The sequence below is a fragment of the Nymphalis io genome, chromosome 4 (assembly GCF_905147045.1).
Source record: "Nymphalis io chromosome 4, ilAglIoxx1.1, whole genome shotgun sequence".
NCBI lineage: Eukaryota > Metazoa > Arthropoda > Insecta > Lepidoptera > Nymphalidae > Nymphalis > Nymphalis io.
The window spans coordinates 2,211,599-2,230,116 of NC_065891.1; the positions used below are offsets into that span (position 1 = coordinate 2,211,599).

Below are 18,518 nucleotides of genomic sequence, written 5' to 3' on the forward strand. Positions count from 1 at the left end.
AGTACGCCTAAAGTCTTTTTTTTTATTAAGATTTCCAGTGTTTAGGTTTTATTTTTTCTATAGGAGATCAGGATTAAATAAAATATTTGTCCACTCCTACTGCATTTTAGGTAGGTAGGTATAACATTTGTCTCAATATTTTCAGTAAATGGCGTTATTTATTCGGATTTTTTACCTTTAACAAAATAGCCCACGTAGGTATATAATATTAAATCGATAAGTTTTTATAATACCTACATAGTACTAAAACCGAAAGCCATACAGTTATGTGCGAGGCTTATTAATAAAATATGAATAATAAATACCTACTACTACGTAGGATGCGGGTTTTTTTTTTAGTTACTAAGCTTGATTAAGAAAACATTATAAAACTGGAATTAATATAGATGCGTCAATTCGCGTCACTTGCAAGTCGCTATTAGCTTTGGCGGTTTGGTGAACCAAAATTTATTGGGTCATATTTAATTTTATTATAGTTTTATGTTCCTTCAAACCGGGAATTGTTTATACAGGAAACCAAAAATGCGATCATCAAAAATGAAACGACAGTTGAGTTGTGTTTTATATTTACAATATTTTTTTACATACATTTCAACATTATACAGGCTACTGGGAGCTCTTTTTAATTCGAGCAACGAACAGTTACATAAACTAACACGTAAATCTAATTCGTAATAAAAACGATTTGTGTTAGTTAATCTACTGGGCCCGCGGTAGACGGGATCGGCACACTAGAATCAATAAAACCCCGGTGTGCGTATTACATTGTTACTAAACGATAGAACAGTGGCAGTATCTTGACAAGTGTTATACGTAATGTATTCGTAGGTACAAGCAGTATTTTATTAGGCCGCCCCTCCAATTCATAGTTATTGTTCGAAGGACGAATTTGTCTCGTGTGCCCTTTTAGTGTGTAAGGGATGATTCAAACACTATAGTACAAATATACACTTTAAAATTGACTTGACGACTACCCTACCGAGTTAGTACTATCTACAGTTTAAAATGTCATGAAAAGTTCGTAGATTTTTCCGATATACATATTTCATCAGATCCATAGTTGATAAAAAACGACTCATCTAAAAGCTGTCAACAACTGTCGATTACTTACTTACATTAAAAAATAATATTAATAATTTAGCAGGCAGAGTAAAAATCCCTGTTTTCAAAGTTATTTTCCTCTGTGGAAATAAGTTTCGAGTTTGCTTATTAATAGCCCAAAATAGTTCAAATATGTATGCAATAAATTTTAACTTTGAATTTTTAACAAATCTTCCAAAACTACTCGCTAACACGACCGATATCACACTTGTGTTTTGGCATAATTTTATCAAGAAGCCATAATTTTATTACTAAGACAAATCTCTTTTTATATTAGCCTTCTACACAAACAGCAATAGGTAACATTCATTTTAACATTCGCTTACAAATTTATATATAACAACCTATGATAAAAAAAAAACATTCCGTTCTAAAATCTACACCATACACGACGATAGCTCTATTACTTAAGCACTTTTATCATACAATTTTACCCGATTATAACATAACATTTTTCTCTTATAATTTGGAATTAAGTTGTTTAAGGCTATTTTACAATTACGAAATGTCACTTTGCTTATTGAGATATAGGATTCTCAGCCCAGCGCGCTACGTAACAAATTTATTAAAACATTTTCCGGCTATTCATCCATTTAAGTATTAAAAAGAAACATTATAATTACGGATTGTACATCAATATTGACAACATTTCAAAACGGACTCTTAAATACTGTAATTCACAAATAATATAAGGAAACTTTTAAATATAGTCTAATATTATCTAACCACATGGAACATGTAAACAAACGGTTTGTTTATCTTTACTCTTTCGATTGGAATAGGCTATAAGAACCGTACATAATACAATTGTCTAAAATTGGCGAAAATATATATTTTGATTTTGAAAAAAAAGGTCATATATAGACAATAAGTCCAAACGCTAGCAATAAGTTTACCTGAGTTTTTAGTTTCAATATTATTATTTACTTTATAATTATTTTATCTTAATCAAAATAAAAATAAATTGATTATAGTATTTTTTATGGCAAAGTAATTTAAATCACTCTTCAGATATAAGCATTGTTCTTTGAACATTATAATTTAGATTGCTTACTAGCTTCAGATTAAACGATGTTTGAATTAAAGAATAATAAAAACGACGAAACGTTTACTTTACGATGTATTAGCGCTGGGTGAATAGTTAAATACGTACCTATATGTAAGAGAATGGTTCGATTAGAAAATTAAACTTTAATTATTGAAATCTGCTCCATTCCCGGCATTGGAGCATCGTGCTGTAATAACCTCCAAACCTTCTCAAGATGAGAGAATGCCTTTGTTGTGGGATTTTAACGTATATTCATATATATTACGGGCACTGCATATTTAAACAAAATCTCAAGTAGAAATTGCTTCTCGAATGCGTCTGTCATGCAATCTAGTCAGATATTTAATTGGTAATTTTAATTAGTAATAATAAAGTAAATAGATTAAATATTTAAGTTACCTTGTGCGTGTTTCAAAACGTTAATAAAATTTAAGATAACAATTTACACGTGAAACGATACTTGGATCATATTCGACAATGTATGAGATTGTTTTCATGCGGCAGGACTGTATGGAAATAGTTTGCGACTCGGTTGCGATTCAGGTCACACAAATGAAACGTAGGTGCCGCTTTCCAAAAAGTAAAATTTATATTGAACCAACCGAAGCCAGCCCGTGACGATTCACATAACGTTTTGTAAATAACTTTTTAAATGAACACACTGTGATTTTAGTATTGAATAGACAATAAATAAATAAAAACAAACCTGGTCTGATTTTAAACATTACAGTTAAGTACATTAATGCGCCTTTTAAAGACTAATTCGGGCAGACCATTACTTTATCTAATATTTTTAAAAAAGAACACTTAAGTGGCGACATTACCAGTTTTGTATCGAATCCTCACGTACATCAATCGAACTGAAATTCGAAAAAAAAAACCTGTTGCCCCGGTGGTTTACAAATTATTTTTATAATATAAATTGCATAACTTATATTCTCGAAAAAATATATTATTATATGAGAAGTTTCTTTAGTGTAGTTAAAAAGATTCGCACTAAAATACATGTATTTTCGCGGGTATGCTATGGCCATTTGATAGAAACTAAGTACCGATTCGAAAATTAAACTTTTACATATAATTCTATATACTAAGTAACATATAAAGCATCAGAGTTTGACTAGTAAGCTTCGATATTCAGTTTCAGACATTTTTCAAATAACTTCCGAAAAAAATCTATCATGATCTGAGAACATTAACATTGCGATACATGAATTTATTAACAAAACAAATTATTTACACAATACAATTAACATCAAAATATCGACGCATTCGTATTAATAGTTTCATATTTGTGTTGGAAAGTCGTGACTTTAGTGAAAATATATTCAATATAGGCACAAGCAGAGTATTCGTTCGAATAACTGTATAATATAAAGATTTTTTAGGACTTTAAAATCTTTTTTTTACGTCAATTGATATGACAAATAGATCTGACATTGATATGTTATAATTTTTGGAAAAGATATTAATACGAAAAAGTCGACATCTCGACATTTAAATAACATACAACATCCAGCGAAAAGCGCTGGCGACTAGAATAACGTTTCCCGAGAGTGAGAAGCGCGATCGACACGTAGAGGGGGCACCGGCCGACTTGTGAGTTCCGTGCACTCGGACGTGCCGGCTTCGGGTCCACCGCTATCAGTCGAAAACTGCTCCACCTCATCGTCTGTAGACTCCGCATCATCTTCTGCAAATACAGAATCCGCACCCACTGATGCAAGATCACATTCTACCACAAACGACGGACCCACGCTACCGACCGATGCCAACGGCGCGAGTCGTTCACTAGGACAGGGTGACAACCGGCGTTCCGGTAAAGAGCACACTACTGATGAACCACGTCTTTCCAAATAGGAACTCCCTGAACTCGAACATGTAGCCGAGCTTAATCGCCTATCACGAGGCCCACCCGAGGCTCGTCGTTCACTAAACCTTAGCGCTGAACCGGGAAGCGAATCCCCGCGTAAAGTTGAAAGTCTCCGAGGTGGTGCTAATAAGCTACCGTAACCTCCACCATAGGAAGCGAACCGCGAAGTTCTCGCCCAGAGCGGCACTTCTCCTATCGATGGGCGAGAACGAGCTCGCTCCGAACGTGCTTCCTCTAAAGCTGCCGTCAATTGCCTTTCTTCCTCAACGGCTTGCTCTTCAGCCACAACCGCCTCAGCAAGTTCTACGATTTTTGGATCATTCAGAGCTTTCACAGATTTACTCCGGCTCTTATAAACGATTAAAAAGACCATTAGTGCAAAAAAGCCGCCAAGTGTAGCGGCTATACGCACGCCGGTCATGACGTCGTAGGTAGCATAGAATTCAATTCGCACGCGATCGCGATCGGCCTGCGAGCGCTCTGTTGTATTGTCAGCTGCAGTCGTTTCTCCACCACTCCATCCATCTTTATGTTCCATGTTGCGGTCAAGTGTTCATTGCCTGTAGAAAAGGTACTCACTGTTAGGATGCTTTTTATCGACATACTAAAATATTTTTTGTATTATATTAAAACGTCACATTGAAAATACAATATGTAAAGCTATTAGATAAAATAATCCTGTTGAGATAAGCACTGATCTGGTAAAGGTATAAAAAAATCAAATAATATTAAATTTGGTGTGATATGTAACCGTAATCGCAAGCTTTCATTTTCACGTGCAAAATGAATTTTTGTACACATTTATTTTCTAGAATGTAGCTGGAAAACTGAACAACAATGTTGTCGCTAAGCGATTTCCGTTCGCCAGTTAGCGCCCAGCCCCGACCGACATATCTGGGACACCGCATATCGCTTAACGTTGCTTTTCCTTCATACCTACACCCTAACAATTTGATTATAATCGGTACGTGAACGTAATTAATACTTCTGCCTGTGGTTTTCCTTTTGACAAAAATAATAAGATGTAAGTTTAAGCTTATTTTCTTCACAAAAAATATAACAAAATTGTTTCTTAGACGTTATACCAAAATTGATAATGTATAAAATTGTCAATACCATGAAAACCATGAGGTGAGTTTTTCTAACTGCATATTTATTACGTTATCGTTTATTAAAAAAAAACAAAGTAATTAAATATTTTTTCTGTGGTCTGGCTTAATCGCTATAACTTAGTATTCACAGCCGAAGCCGTAATAAAAAAGTATAGTATACCATATTATGGTCAAGGGCATAACTTTATGATGTTTTGTGTACGAATAATGGAAATATTTTGGCTCAGTTCGTGATATTATCAATTTTACTATTACAATCATAATCGAACATTAATGTGTATAGGTACTATTTTCGGACGCCACTCCTTGAAAACACAATGTAATCGTAAGATACATCGATCCTTTAAATGTAAACATTCTTCTTTATTATTTTAAGTATATTCAAGACGAGCCAAGGAGTCGCAATGGATAGAGCACGTGGAACTTAACCCAAGGTCGCGGTTTTATGTGCCGGCAAGCTATAGTGGGATTTTCTGCGTTGAATTTGCGTATTATGCACATTGTGTTCGACAGTGGCAGAAAAACTACACATATCCTTTCCGAAGCGTTACGGCGTGGTGGAATAAACTCGAAATTCTTCTCCTTAAAGGGGGAGAAGAAAGAGATGTTCTTCGTTCTACTTTTTATGTTGAAAAAAAATCATAATTACCATGTGTTTGCGACGTAATATACCTAGTGATTAGTATCTTTACTTTTTGTAAATGTTCTGGAACATATCAAAGTGATTTCAAACAATAAAGCTACACTTGCCTTTGATAATGATGAGCAAATTTTAAAACAAAGAGCATGAATATTTTGGTACAGATTAAAGACTACAAAAGTATAAGTATCCATTGTTTTCATTTATTTAATGTATTTTTAATTAAAAAAAATATACTTGCATTATTTTATGAATCCTAAATCCTGCCTATACAAGAAACCAACGAAAGCATAGCTTTGTACAAAATAGGTTCAACAACAAATCATATTACTGCATATTAGTATACTTGTAATCTACCGGTTCTTTATGCAATGTATGGCAAAAAAATACAATAGATATAAATACAGTATTTATTTACATATTGGTGAAATGTGTGTATTTGGTTACTGAGTCAAAACTTAAATTATAATATATAATGTATGTGGAAATAAATGTAAACTAAAATACTACAAAGTTTACTAAATTGTAAATAGTACTATACTATGGCAATGATTCAGCATGTATAAGTAAAAATAATATTTATTTGAGTCATTGTTTTTGAGTTTAAAATTACAAAGGTTTGTTATAGCATGACTCACAATGAAACTAAAAATACACTACCTTCAGGTAATAAACTGCTGATGAAGAATAAGTTCAAATATACGACGTAATATTTAAAATGAAAACCAAGGATTAACACTTAAATTGGGAGCATTATTGTCGGTGTTAAAAAAAATCATGTTCAATTTAATATCTTTATTTCATATTATATTATCCTAACTAATATTATCACTGCAAAAGAGAATTTGTCTGTTTGTTATCCTTTCACATTGTAACATATGATTGGTTGAGTAAACCAATCATCATAAAATTTTACATACACATTGTTAGGGGTACAGCGATACATAGGGTATCTAACACCTGACCATCCATTCACACATAGGCAAAGCGGAAACGTGAAAACTGGTAGAAAATAATCTGCATCATGCATAGGTAATATAACATTTGACATAAACATTAGCATTGTAAGAAATGTAACCTTGGGAACTAAGATGTTACGTCCCTTGTACCTGTAATTACATTGGCTCACTCTCTCTTCAAACTGGAATATAACAATACCAAGTATTGCTGTTTTGCAGTAGAATATCTGATGAGTGGGTGGTACCTACCCAAACGAGCTTGCACAAAGCCCCACCACCAGTAATATTATGTAAATAAATTCCGAAAAATGTAATAATACATTAGCTAGTCTTTTCCTACTTGCCAATAATTAATAAATAAAAAGTAACATTGTCAAACAACTTATTGGCTAAATAAAAATAATTAAGTCTGTGTGAAGATCCAGTATATACAAAATTAACTATATTTTAAAATAAATATATATTATATAGTATATATATAAAAACTTAATAGTTATTAAAATGTATATTTACCAATAATAGAGCATGATCCAAAGCTCGCACAAATTGTCAAATATCTTGCCTGATGAAGATTTATTATGAACATGTCCTTGGTATATTATTAAAATTTAGATATCCATACATTGGAAATAAAAAAACACATATGTTAAAAACGAGAGCAAAAGTTCAACGCGCGTCGATTTTTTATTGTAGATATTAATTCGCATCAATAATTATTCTGAATTGTAGACTACAAATTTTAATACTACAAAACTAACACTGAAGAGCTTGCCAGGATTTTATCTTAAATTATTGACTCATAGGGCCACCTAAAAAATGTTTCTCATTTATATAGTCATATAAACATTTTTCAGGTTTCAAGAACCACCACCTAGCCAATGACACTAATTCACTAATAATAAGTACTCTATGCTCTTCAACTGACTACCTACTTAACAAAAATGTCAAATACGAAATACCTAACTTTTTGGACACCTCCCAGATGATGACAGAAGTTTACAGATTACAATATTACAAGAAACCGAGTGACCACAAAATGAACGATAAAAGTGGTAACTATGAACTATACGATGTTATCTAAAAATTTCCATAATGATTGTTGGTTTGAATGATTTTACGAAAATTAACGAAAGAGTAATTGTCCAATAAATTAGGCAATTAATAATTTTGCATAATATTTTCGTCAAGAATTGTTAGTTACAACTTACAAGCCATTCAATTAGACAAACAATGAGATATATAATGAAAAATATTTAAATTCAAACTTAGTTCAATTTATTGACAAGTTTAAATAATAATAATAATTAATTAATTAAAATCATAATTTAAAATCACACTTAAACCATTATACTGTTAATTTAAAAGTAATGTTTTTATCGTAATAAGTTATATTTTTATTTATGTTAAAATAAAGAATTGTTTCTTATTTATTATATTTTTAAAAAAGAACACCTAAGTGGCGACATTACCAGTTTTGTATTGAATGCTCACGTACATCAATCGAACTGAAATTCGAAAAGAACCTGTTGCCCCTAATATTTAAGATTCTAGAACACAGTGCAAGTATGGAATAAAATGTTATCAAAAAAATCCTGAACATCATGAACAATATAAACATCCGCCTCAGTTAAAGCTTAAAGCAAATAAGAAGCAAAGAAACAATCGTTTTCAACCTTATAATTATGTTTTATGACTGGAATTTTAATATGACCATGGTATCCTGATCAGTGGCCACAAGATTTGTCGCAGGCTTTACACATTATTTATGGAACTGGCAATCCTGAATAAATGTCAAAATCATGAAGTTTTACTATTGTTTGTCAAAAAACCGTTGCATAAATATATAATAAATATGTGAGACTTTATTTACACACTGATGTTTTGAAATGTATACTGTTTACTAATATTTTGCGAAGGGGTTATTTTTTGATCCTAATTGTTAATAATTGTACTAAACTTTTTTTATTATTTATATGTAACTATTTCAAAACATACATATTATATGTATGTTTTGAAATGTACTTACAGTTGTACCTATAGTTGTTAACGAAACACGTTACAAAATTAATGAAATTTACTTAATTATATGTACTTTTGATTGACACATAATATATTATAATGTCGGAGGAATGGCAACAATACATTCAAGATTCTAGAACACAGTGCAAGTATGGAATAAAATGTTATCAAAAAAATCCTGAACATCATAAACAATATAAACATCCGCCTCAGTTAAAGCTTAAAGCAAATAAGAAGCAAAGAAACAATCGTTTTCAACCTTATAATAAAATTAAAACTGCTCAAGATGAAAGCAATAACACAATAGAAGATGAAAAAATTGAAGACATTAATATCGAAATTCAACCTTCAGCATCCACAATAATTGAAAATGTTAATGAAGATATTTCGAAATGCAAAGCTGTTGATTCCGATGTCATTGTTTCTTATTATGATAAAGATGTAGATCGCAGCATTCTTAAAGAATGCTTTTTAGTTGAAATGCCACCAGATTTTTACAAATTTTATGAGTGCCTTAATAAAGAATCAGAATCTATAGAAAAATTACTAGCAAATGTAAATTTACAATTAATTGGCCCATATGAGTTATTTTTGAATAAACTACCAATTTTGAAAGATAAAAATATGTATTTAATTCACTGGAGATTTTTTTATGATCCACCTGAATTTCAGGTATATATATATAACATATTATTCCTTATAGTTTTCTTTATCACCTTATCTTTGAATCTTTCAAATTATAATCAATTCTATTAAAATATTTAAAAATATTTTTTATATTTAGCATTATAATGAAATAAGTATATTTTTAGGCAATAATAAAAAAGAAAGGCAAAAGTGAATTTCACATTGGATATTATAGAGATGATCCTAAAGAAAAACCAGTTTTCCTTGCCAGAAATGATAGCTCTGCAGATTGTATTATCACTCCAATTTCTGAGAACATATTTGGAGCGGTTTAGTAAGTATTGTTTATTACTATTATAATATTCACCTTACTATTTGGCAATAGGGCTTTGTGCAAGCCTATCTGAGTAAGGTACTACCCACTTATAAAATGTTCTTCCATTAAACAGCAATACTTACGTTTTGTTCCATTGTGTTTGAAGAGCAAATAAGCCAGTGTTACTACATGCAGGTAGGGTGGCTCATTTTTCGCATTTAAAAGATGGCTAATATTTCTTACTTTACCAATTTTGCATATTTGCCAGTCTGTCTACTGATTCTAAAGAAAATGAAAATACTTTACTATAACATTGGTTTAATTTTTAGCTGGTTTTTGCAAAATGAAAAGAAAACTTCACCATTTATTTCAATAGCATGTCAGAAAATGATGGAAAAGGTCAAGAATTGGGCTGAGGAACACAAATATTCTTTAGAAGAATTTAATATGAAGAAAAGATTACCTCGTATAGTCTGTCGAACATTTCACAATGCTGGCATTGTGGTACCTTATAATAAGAAAACTCAACTAGGCTATAGAAAATTGGTTGAAAGTGATGGTATAGTGCAATAAACTTTTAATTACACATATGAACAAATATCCTAATAATTTCTTGTTAATGCCTTTGTATGCAATTAGGATTCACCAAGCATATAGCTCAGATACATTTTATATTGATTTTCAAATGAATTATATGTTATTGTTTCTGTTAAAAAATCATACAAGTAATTTTTCATTTAATTGATCTTAAAACCTAAATAAATCAATACACTGTATTATATAACTTTAAAGATTAATTTATTTTAATAATTTTAGCAAAAATAAAAAAAATGTTTAAGCAACTAGCAGAAGCAACTTCTCAAGCTGAAAAAGACAAAGTACTTTCAGAGTTACAGCCAGTTTTAACTTATGCAAGTATAGCTATGGACGAGTGTGACTTTGGAACCGGACTAGAGGCTGGCATTGCTTTATTCTGTTCGGGCTTAAAAGAACTTCAAACCAGTGCTTTAAAGAATCTGGAAGTAGCTTATTCTTTGTTACAAAGAGAAGAATTTCAAAAAATAATTCAGGTAAAACTTACAATTTATTTATGTGTAAAAGTTTTCATCTTCTTATTTTTTATATAGAATTATAAATTTCAATCATATATATTTTGTACTGCCCCCCCGACTGCCAATGGTGAAATACGGAGTTCACCCTGTGTTGTTTTTTAACCAACTAGTTATAAACATTCGACAACCTAACTATTCGCTCCTAATGTGCTGAAGTTTCTTACAACACGACTGACGTATTCTTCTCGCGGTTATTTAAATATCACGTATTTCTTTTTCAAAATCTTTATTTACACATTGCTTGCCATGTGTAAAAGAAATAAATTAAAAGTAAAGAAATGGTTTTGAAAACAAGCTTTTATTTAAATGTTCTAATTTATTTCATACAAGCTTTTATATCATATAATCTTGTATATGATTCAGATCATGCTTACTTTAAAAATGCATTGTCATTTAAACTCTTTTTTTTTTTAATATGCATAAAATGTAGTTAGCAACTGCTAAAAGTTGTTTATGATCAATTTGAGACATCTTTGTCAATCTTTTAAAATTAAAACATTAACAAAGAAGCCCTTCTTTTCAGCAATTTGATAACTTACGGGCTTTAAGGATTATTAAATTCGATAATATTGAATCATATATATGAAATACTCGATAAAATAGTCAGTAACAACCTGTGAATGTCCCACTGCTGGGCTAAGGCCTCTTCTTCCTTTTTGAGGAGAAGGTATGGAGCTTATTCCAACACACTGCTCCAATTTTGGTTAGTAGAATACACATGTGGCAGAATTTCAGAGAAATTAGACACATGCAGGTTTCCTCACGATGTTTACCTTCACCGTATAGCACGAGATGAATTATAATCACAAATTAAGCAAATGAAAATTCAATGGTTCATGCCCGGGTTTGAACCCACGATTACCGGTTAAGATTCACGCGTTCTTACCACTGGGCCATCTTGGCTTATCTGATAAAATAGTCGATTAATATAAATCACCCATTTCCCCCAAAATGTAAACGCCAACGAAGTGTGTGCTATATGAAATTACGAATATTATATTTTGTTTTATTGCATTCGTGTCGAAGAGTAATTTTTATCTTTTTTTTCAGATGCACATGAAGCATCGCCGCAAGGGTCCAGAGATGTCAGTGTTAAATATATAATTTTTCCTAATAAATATATCTTTTAGTGCAAAATGCCTTTAAGACACCATCTGAATCAGTTGACTTATTATATAGAGAAGAAAAATAAATTATTCTTTATAGTAACTTGTTTTATTTACGAAATTTGTTAATTTTTTTAAATTACATTAAAATAAAATATTTCTCTGCTACACTGTCAATTTTACTATACAAGACGTTCAAATAAGTGGCAGGTTTTAGGATTGTAGTTCGACGATGATTACTAACATTTTTTATTATGATAGCTTCTACCGATTTATTTTTATTTCTTATATTATATAAAAGTCCGAGAACTCGAAGTAACTCATTAAAAACAATGATTTTCTTCTACATAGGATGTGAGTGTATACAATTACAAAAGCAATTACAAAAGAAGAATACATCACAAGGGCGTTGATGCATTACTTCAGGCCTTCTACCTATTAAATAACGTGATTTTTATTTTTTATCAAATCTATCAATATGTCTCATCAACGAATCCTAATAAACCTCTTGATAGACTACATACGATAAATAGATATTCATATTGCCGTATGTCGTTGAGTTGTTGATATATTTGCATCCCAAACCAACTAATAAGAACTAACAATTATAATAAATTCTTAGTAAAGTAGTATTAACGTGATTATTTCACATTGTTTATGTGATTCGCATCACGTATGCCATTTAATGTGAGTAAATATGGCATTTGAAAATGAGTCGATATTGTTAACCTTGACCATTAACTATTGTAATGACGTTATTACGTACAGTACTGATACCACAAAATGAAGAAATCAAAAACAATATTTTTAATCAAAATTCAGTCATATATTTTTATTATATACTTAACATATGAAATTAACCAAACATTTAAACACATTACAAATGTTTATTCAATTTTATTGACTTATGAAAATGAATTATTTTCTGTTCAAGATTCTTTAAGCACATTTCTTTGTAGTTTTACGAAATGTCTATTCTTTAGGCTTATCCGCACTACTTATATGCAGGAAAAGCGATATTGGACAATGATCACTGCCATAGACCTTGTCTCTTATCACGGTATCACAAAGTGCTGGTAGTAGTCTCTGTGATGCAATGAAGTAGTCCAAACGCCTGAAACAGAAAAAAAAAACTTATAAAAAAACAAATATCTAAGATATATAATATACTGTATGTTCAAGATGAGTCATTGCCAAATTACTTGCAGGTGTATCCTAATCCTACATTTGAATGTAATAGATACACATAGAAATGATAAATTTTCAAAACGACTAAATCAAAGATGTTTTATTTTTATCCAAATTAGCCTTTATGGAAAAATAAAGCAACAACAGAATTAATAAGAGCTAGCGATTAATTTAATTCTAATCACTGATAAGCCTATAAAAAGGAAAACAAAAAAAAATTAACAATTTATTCACTCACCATCCGACATTTTTCGCTCTACTATTAAACATGTAACTCCAGAATGTGTAGGCACCAGTCTTCTCTGGATAGTAGTGTCGGTATAAATCAACGAAGCCGTCCCCTAGCAGCTCAGTCATACCAGAGCGTTCTTCATCAGTGAAACCAGCATTCTTTTTGTTTGTTTTAGGATTTGTTAAGTCTGAAACAATTTCAAAGATAATATGTATATCTATTTATTGAAGTTATGATTTCACTCGCATGTTTTAAGCATTTTCATTTTATCATTTAAGAAATTCAACAAACAATGCCTTTAAGACAAATTAACAGACCTATTTCATTATGGGCCACATTCATATCACCACATATTATAACAGGTTTCTTTTCGTCCAAAGAATTTACAAATTTCCGAAATTCTTCATTCCATTTTAGTCTTTTAGAGAGGGTGACCAGTTTGCGACCAGCATTTGGAACATAGGTACATATTAAATAGAACTGTTCATACTCTGCTGTTATTATTCGACCGTCGCTATCTAATTCTTCATTTTGTAACCCATATTGGACATTCATTGCTAATTTAGTTGTATAAATGCCTACGCCAGCGTAGCCATCTTTGTCACTGCACAACCAGTAAGCGTGGTAGCCAGGAACATTTTTTACCTCCTCAGGCAATTTTTCTTGAGAACATTTTACTTCTTGTAAGCACAATATGTCAGGCTTTTCATACTTTAAATAATCCAATCCGTCTTTTCCCATCCATGCTCTGATTCCATCCACATTCCAACTTGCTATTTTAAAGTTCCATTCCTTACCCTGTGAGTTTTTTGAATGATTAGAAAAATCTATTGATTGATAATCCGTTGCAGATTTAGCTGGTTTCTTTTTACTATCTTCAGTGGCTGAAAATAAGTTTATTTGTAGTGTATTTTTTTAAGTCTCATGCTATCATTTGCTCAAATGCTAATCATTTGCTGAAGTAATTTTGCATTGGGATATTTTGTAATATTAAAAAAAGATCAACTTTATAGTATAACTGTTGAAATTTTCTTTTGTTAGTACTTATACCAAAATAACTATGAAAATAGAATAATTTAAACAGACTTAAATACTGTTTATTAAATACATAAGTAAAATATCATGAAAATAAGCAAAATAAACAAGCTGTTTTAAATTCTGCCATAAGTTAATACTACCTTGTTTTTCTATCCATGCTTCTAGTTTTTAAAGTTTACGATTGATATCTCCGCACTTACAACCGTATGCCAAAGGCTTTATATATTATGACTTATAATAAAACAATGTAGTGTGGTAATACTTGTGATTCTAACTGAATTATTTAACATAAGCATAATGCATCAGTAATCATTGCTTTTCAAACTAGGACCTATATTTTAAGCCATTAGAGTCCTATCATTAACATTCCAATATATAGTTTCAACCGTTACCTTGTTAGTATAAATTGACTATACAAATTAATAAGTTACCTATACCAGTTATTTTAAGAAGCCTCTACAAGCATTAATTTATAAAGGTATAGAAAAATAATTAAACAAATATTTTGGAAACTGTTTATTTAATAATAATAAAGAAACACACTTATTTATACTAATACGAAACAATTGTCAATGACATTAATAATGATAAAATCAACAGTTAGTTACCCTTTTCGTCAGCCTTTCGCCGACGCTTAGTAGTTGGTTCACCGGTGTCTTGTACTTCTTCCATATCTGCCGATTTCTCAACTACCTTTTTTTGTCCCCGTTTGCTTTTTGGCTTCGTTTCAGTAGCACCTTCATCCTTTTCAGCATCATTCTTTATATCACCTGAAATTTGTATTTAATCAACAACTTAAATATAAAAAAATTAGCTTAGCACATAGGACACCAATTTTAACTTATATAATGTTTTTAATACCTTTTGCTTTTTCCTCTTTTTTAGCACCTTTCCTCTTTTTGCTAGCTGGAGCTTCTTTGATTTCGTCATTGTCTTCTGATTCCACTTTAGTTTGCCCTTTTTTCCCTACATTTTTACGAACTTTCTTTTTTGGCTCTTCCTCCATTTTTTCTTCTTCAACATCCTTATCTTCCTCATTAGAATCTTCATTTTCATTCTCTATATCTTTGTTTTCTGTATTTTTTTTTAAATCAGGAGATTTTTCCTGCACTACTCTTTGTTGACCTTTCTTCTTACCTTTAGTTGCAGGTGGTTCAACTTTTGCTTCTTCTTCATCATCATCATCATCTTCTTGTTCTGGCTCTGGTTTTGGTGGTGCCTTTCGACTTCTACCCCTCCCTTTAGGCTTTTCTTCAATAACTTCCTCCTTATTAATATCTACAGTTTCTTGTTTAGCATTTTTCTTAGTTCTTGCACTTTCTTTTGGCTTAACTTCACCTAATTCTTTTTTTGAAGGTTTCTTACGGCCTTTTGTAGAAGGTGCTTGAACATCTTCTATATGTCCATTTGATTCACTGTTCCCCTCACTCTGGGTATCAATGGTAGTTGCTGAATCTTCTTCTGCAGAATTATCACCATTTAATGTGTTAGAATCTGAATTGGATTCCTCAACAATCTTCTTTCTTCCTTTCTTAGCAGCTGGGGCCTTATCTTCCTTATTACTTGCACTAATTTCTTCCTCATGATTTTCACTAGCAGCAGTATTTTTACCACGTTTGTTCTTTTTTTCTGAAACTGAAACCTTTTCCTCTACAATTTCTAACAAGTCTTGGTCAGGTTCTGGTACATTTTTAGCTTTTCCCCTTCCCTTTTTTGGTGCATCACTTTCAGATACTTTAACATCAGCAATTTTCTGTAAAATAAACATAGTTGAGAATAGCCTAAAATCATATTAAATCAATAATTAATAGAAATATTAAATATAAATTATTGTATTCGCCATTCACTCTTAAAGTTATAATAATTATGGTTAACCTTTAAAATTACAATGAAATTGCATCTGATGTTGAAGCAATAACCAAATTAATTTGCTATAAATTGAAGCAAGCCGATATGTAGGGATATATTTATATACATAAAATATATTTAATTTGAAATTTTATTAATACCTATAACAAACATAACTTTTTTTTCTTAAAATATTTTTCCAATTAAACTAATATCGATTCGAAAATTCCGTTTTGAATAAGGATACTGAAACATAATACAAGATAAAATTTTAAGAGGACAAAGAAGAATGTAGGTATTTAAGTTTAAGAATAGAAAAAAATCGTTAAGGAAACACGCGGTGTTTATTAAAATTTGCAAAAATATAAGTACGCTCTACAAATAGAAAAAATCCTCAGTTGTTTCTAAATCGATTTATTATAGCTATGTGAAAAATTGCGTCTTTTAATTGGCGAACCATTTAATACGCATGTGAAAGTATTAGTGTCTGTTGATAACAATGCAAACCAGTTTGTTTTTGCAAATATCATACTATAAAGCGTCTACTTTTATAGGAATATAATTTACCTTAGTTTTAACTGTACGTGGAGCCATTTTCACTATTATCTGCACAAAATAACACAAATTAACTTTTTAATTTTTAACAAGTAATTTAGCCGGCACCGGCGACTTAGCGCGTCTTCGAAGAGAGGTGGCGATAGCGAACGGGTTTCCGGCTATGACAATGACAGGCAATGCTACGAATGGCGCCAATTTGTTGACATTTATATTTGTGTCTTGTAATGTTGGACATTGTACTTTATGATCAGTACCAACTTATTAAATAAAACTTTACCTAATACACTTGAATATTGTGAGTTTGGAGAAAATTAACTGAAATAAATGATAATAATAATTGAAATAATTGGCTATCTATATTATAATATACTAGCCGCCCGTCCTTACTTCAGTCAAAAAGAAGATATTATTTAATTATTAATAATATTATTTCGTTTCAGTAACGTTCAATTCGTAATCTCTTGGACTTGGAATTTTCTTTCCGAGCGTATCAGCATATTAAGCTATATCAAAAAATATGTATATACTATATCTACAGAGGTTTACAAAACCTTTTGGATAGTTAGTGGATCAAGAAAGTTAATGTGGTAATTTGTAACGTGCTATATTCTTTTTGTTTCGCTTTGAAGTCTAATTTAACAACCTATCATCATCAAAATTTTGTATATGTACAAGTTGTCAGGGGTAAAAAAAGGATATAGGATACCTAACACCTGAAATTACTAAGTTTTTGATAAAGTTATACGACTGAATTAGCATCAAATTTACTCTGCTTCAATCCTTTTCTAGGAATGTATCTTATTTCCTATCATATAGTATGTATAGTCTGTGTCCGACCCGACAACTATTATCTTAAGTAATATGAAAGTTCCATATTAATAGGATTTGTAGTTTTTGCGTGAGACAGGTACAAACAAAGAAAACAAAATTTATGTTATAACTTAAACTTAACTTATTGCTTTACTACATTCATTTGCGTCGCAATAATATCTGTGTTTAGATGTGATCTTATTGATTACTCTACATCAACCGTTTGATCAGGATGGATTAATAAAATAATTATTGCAGCCGCCACATTATATTTTTACAAGCTCTGCAACCCGTTATATTATTATTGAAATGTAGTGCAAGTAAAGTACAATTATCATTAGTACAATAAAACATATGCTTATATATTATCATAAAATTTTCAAACTACAGCTGACACAAACATACAACAAACTTAAACAAGCAAGCATACTAAAAAATTAACTTTCTTAACTTCTTCTTTCTTTACCTTTGAAAAAATATAGCTAGTACTCAAATATTTACATATTCATTATTATTTTCACAGAAGCTTACATTAAAACAAAATAATATATAAACAATATAAGTATAGTAGTAAATAATTTTAATCGATCAAATCTGGTATATAATTTAATCTTCATTTTATACCGCTATCGTACTTTTAAAACGTAAGTAAATACTCTAGCGTTACGAATATTGTTGTTGACGCGGAACTACAAAGACGATCTGTATATTTTAAAAGACGAATGCCAGACTCCTTTAAAGTGAGCACAAAAACCCGCGCTATTCGGCTGGAGACTGGACGGCCGCATCTGTTGCCATGCCAACGACAAAGACGCTAATTTATAACGCGTTCATGTACACATTCGCCCAATGCAATCCAGATAAGCCGTGTACTCACAAAACATTTTTACCCAGAGAAGAGGAGAATGTACTGGAGGATCTACACAAAGAC

The 18,518-nt window shown here is 31.0% G+C and overlaps 3 protein-coding genes across 4 annotated transcripts; 1 reads left to right on the forward strand and 2 right to left on the reverse strand.

The window, feature by feature from the left end:
• Positions 1–1,985: 1,985 nt before the first annotated feature.
• Positions 1,986–7,652, reverse strand: LOC126781724 (uncharacterized). Its single transcript, XM_050506723.1, has 2 exons — positions 7,247–7,652; positions 1,986–4,582 (listed from the first exon to the last, which is right to left on the reverse strand). The coding sequence occupies exon 2, from the start codon at positions 4,558–4,560 to the stop codon at positions 3,685–3,687; it is 876 nt and encodes a 291-aa protein (XP_050362680.1). The 5' UTR covers positions 4,561–4,582; positions 7,247–7,652; the 3' UTR covers positions 1,986–3,684.
• Positions 7,653–8,560: 908 nt separating this feature from the next.
• Positions 8,561–12,012, forward strand: LOC126781701 (histone PARylation factor 1). Of its 2 annotated transcripts, XM_050506680.1 has the most exons (6): positions 8,634–8,651; positions 8,762–9,424; positions 9,565–9,713; positions 10,025–10,254; positions 10,512–10,765; positions 11,858–12,012. In XM_050506680.1, exons 2-6 carry the CDS (start codon positions 8,852–8,854, stop codon positions 11,909–11,911), a joined length of 1,260 nt encoding a protein of 419 aa, XP_050362637.1. In that variant the 5' UTR covers positions 8,634–8,651; positions 8,762–8,851; the 3' UTR covers positions 11,912–12,012. The 2 variants fall into 2 exon arrangements, with proteins under 2 accessions (XP_050362636.1, XP_050362637.1); XM_050506679.1 differs by having other exon boundaries at positions 8,561–9,424.
• A 783-nt stretch (positions 12,013–12,795) lies between these two features.
• Positions 12,796–16,961, reverse strand: LOC126781666 (recombination repair protein 1). Its single transcript, XM_050506623.1, has 6 exons — positions 16,787–16,961; positions 15,233–16,124; positions 14,980–15,141; positions 13,651–14,217; positions 13,340–13,520; positions 12,796–13,027 (listed from the first exon to the last, which is right to left on the reverse strand). Exons 1-6 carry the CDS (start codon positions 16,811–16,813, stop codon positions 12,886–12,888), a joined length of 1,971 nt encoding a protein of 656 aa, XP_050362580.1. The 5' UTR covers positions 16,814–16,961; the 3' UTR covers positions 12,796–12,885.
• Between the last annotated feature and the right edge of the window lie 1,557 nt (positions 16,962–18,518).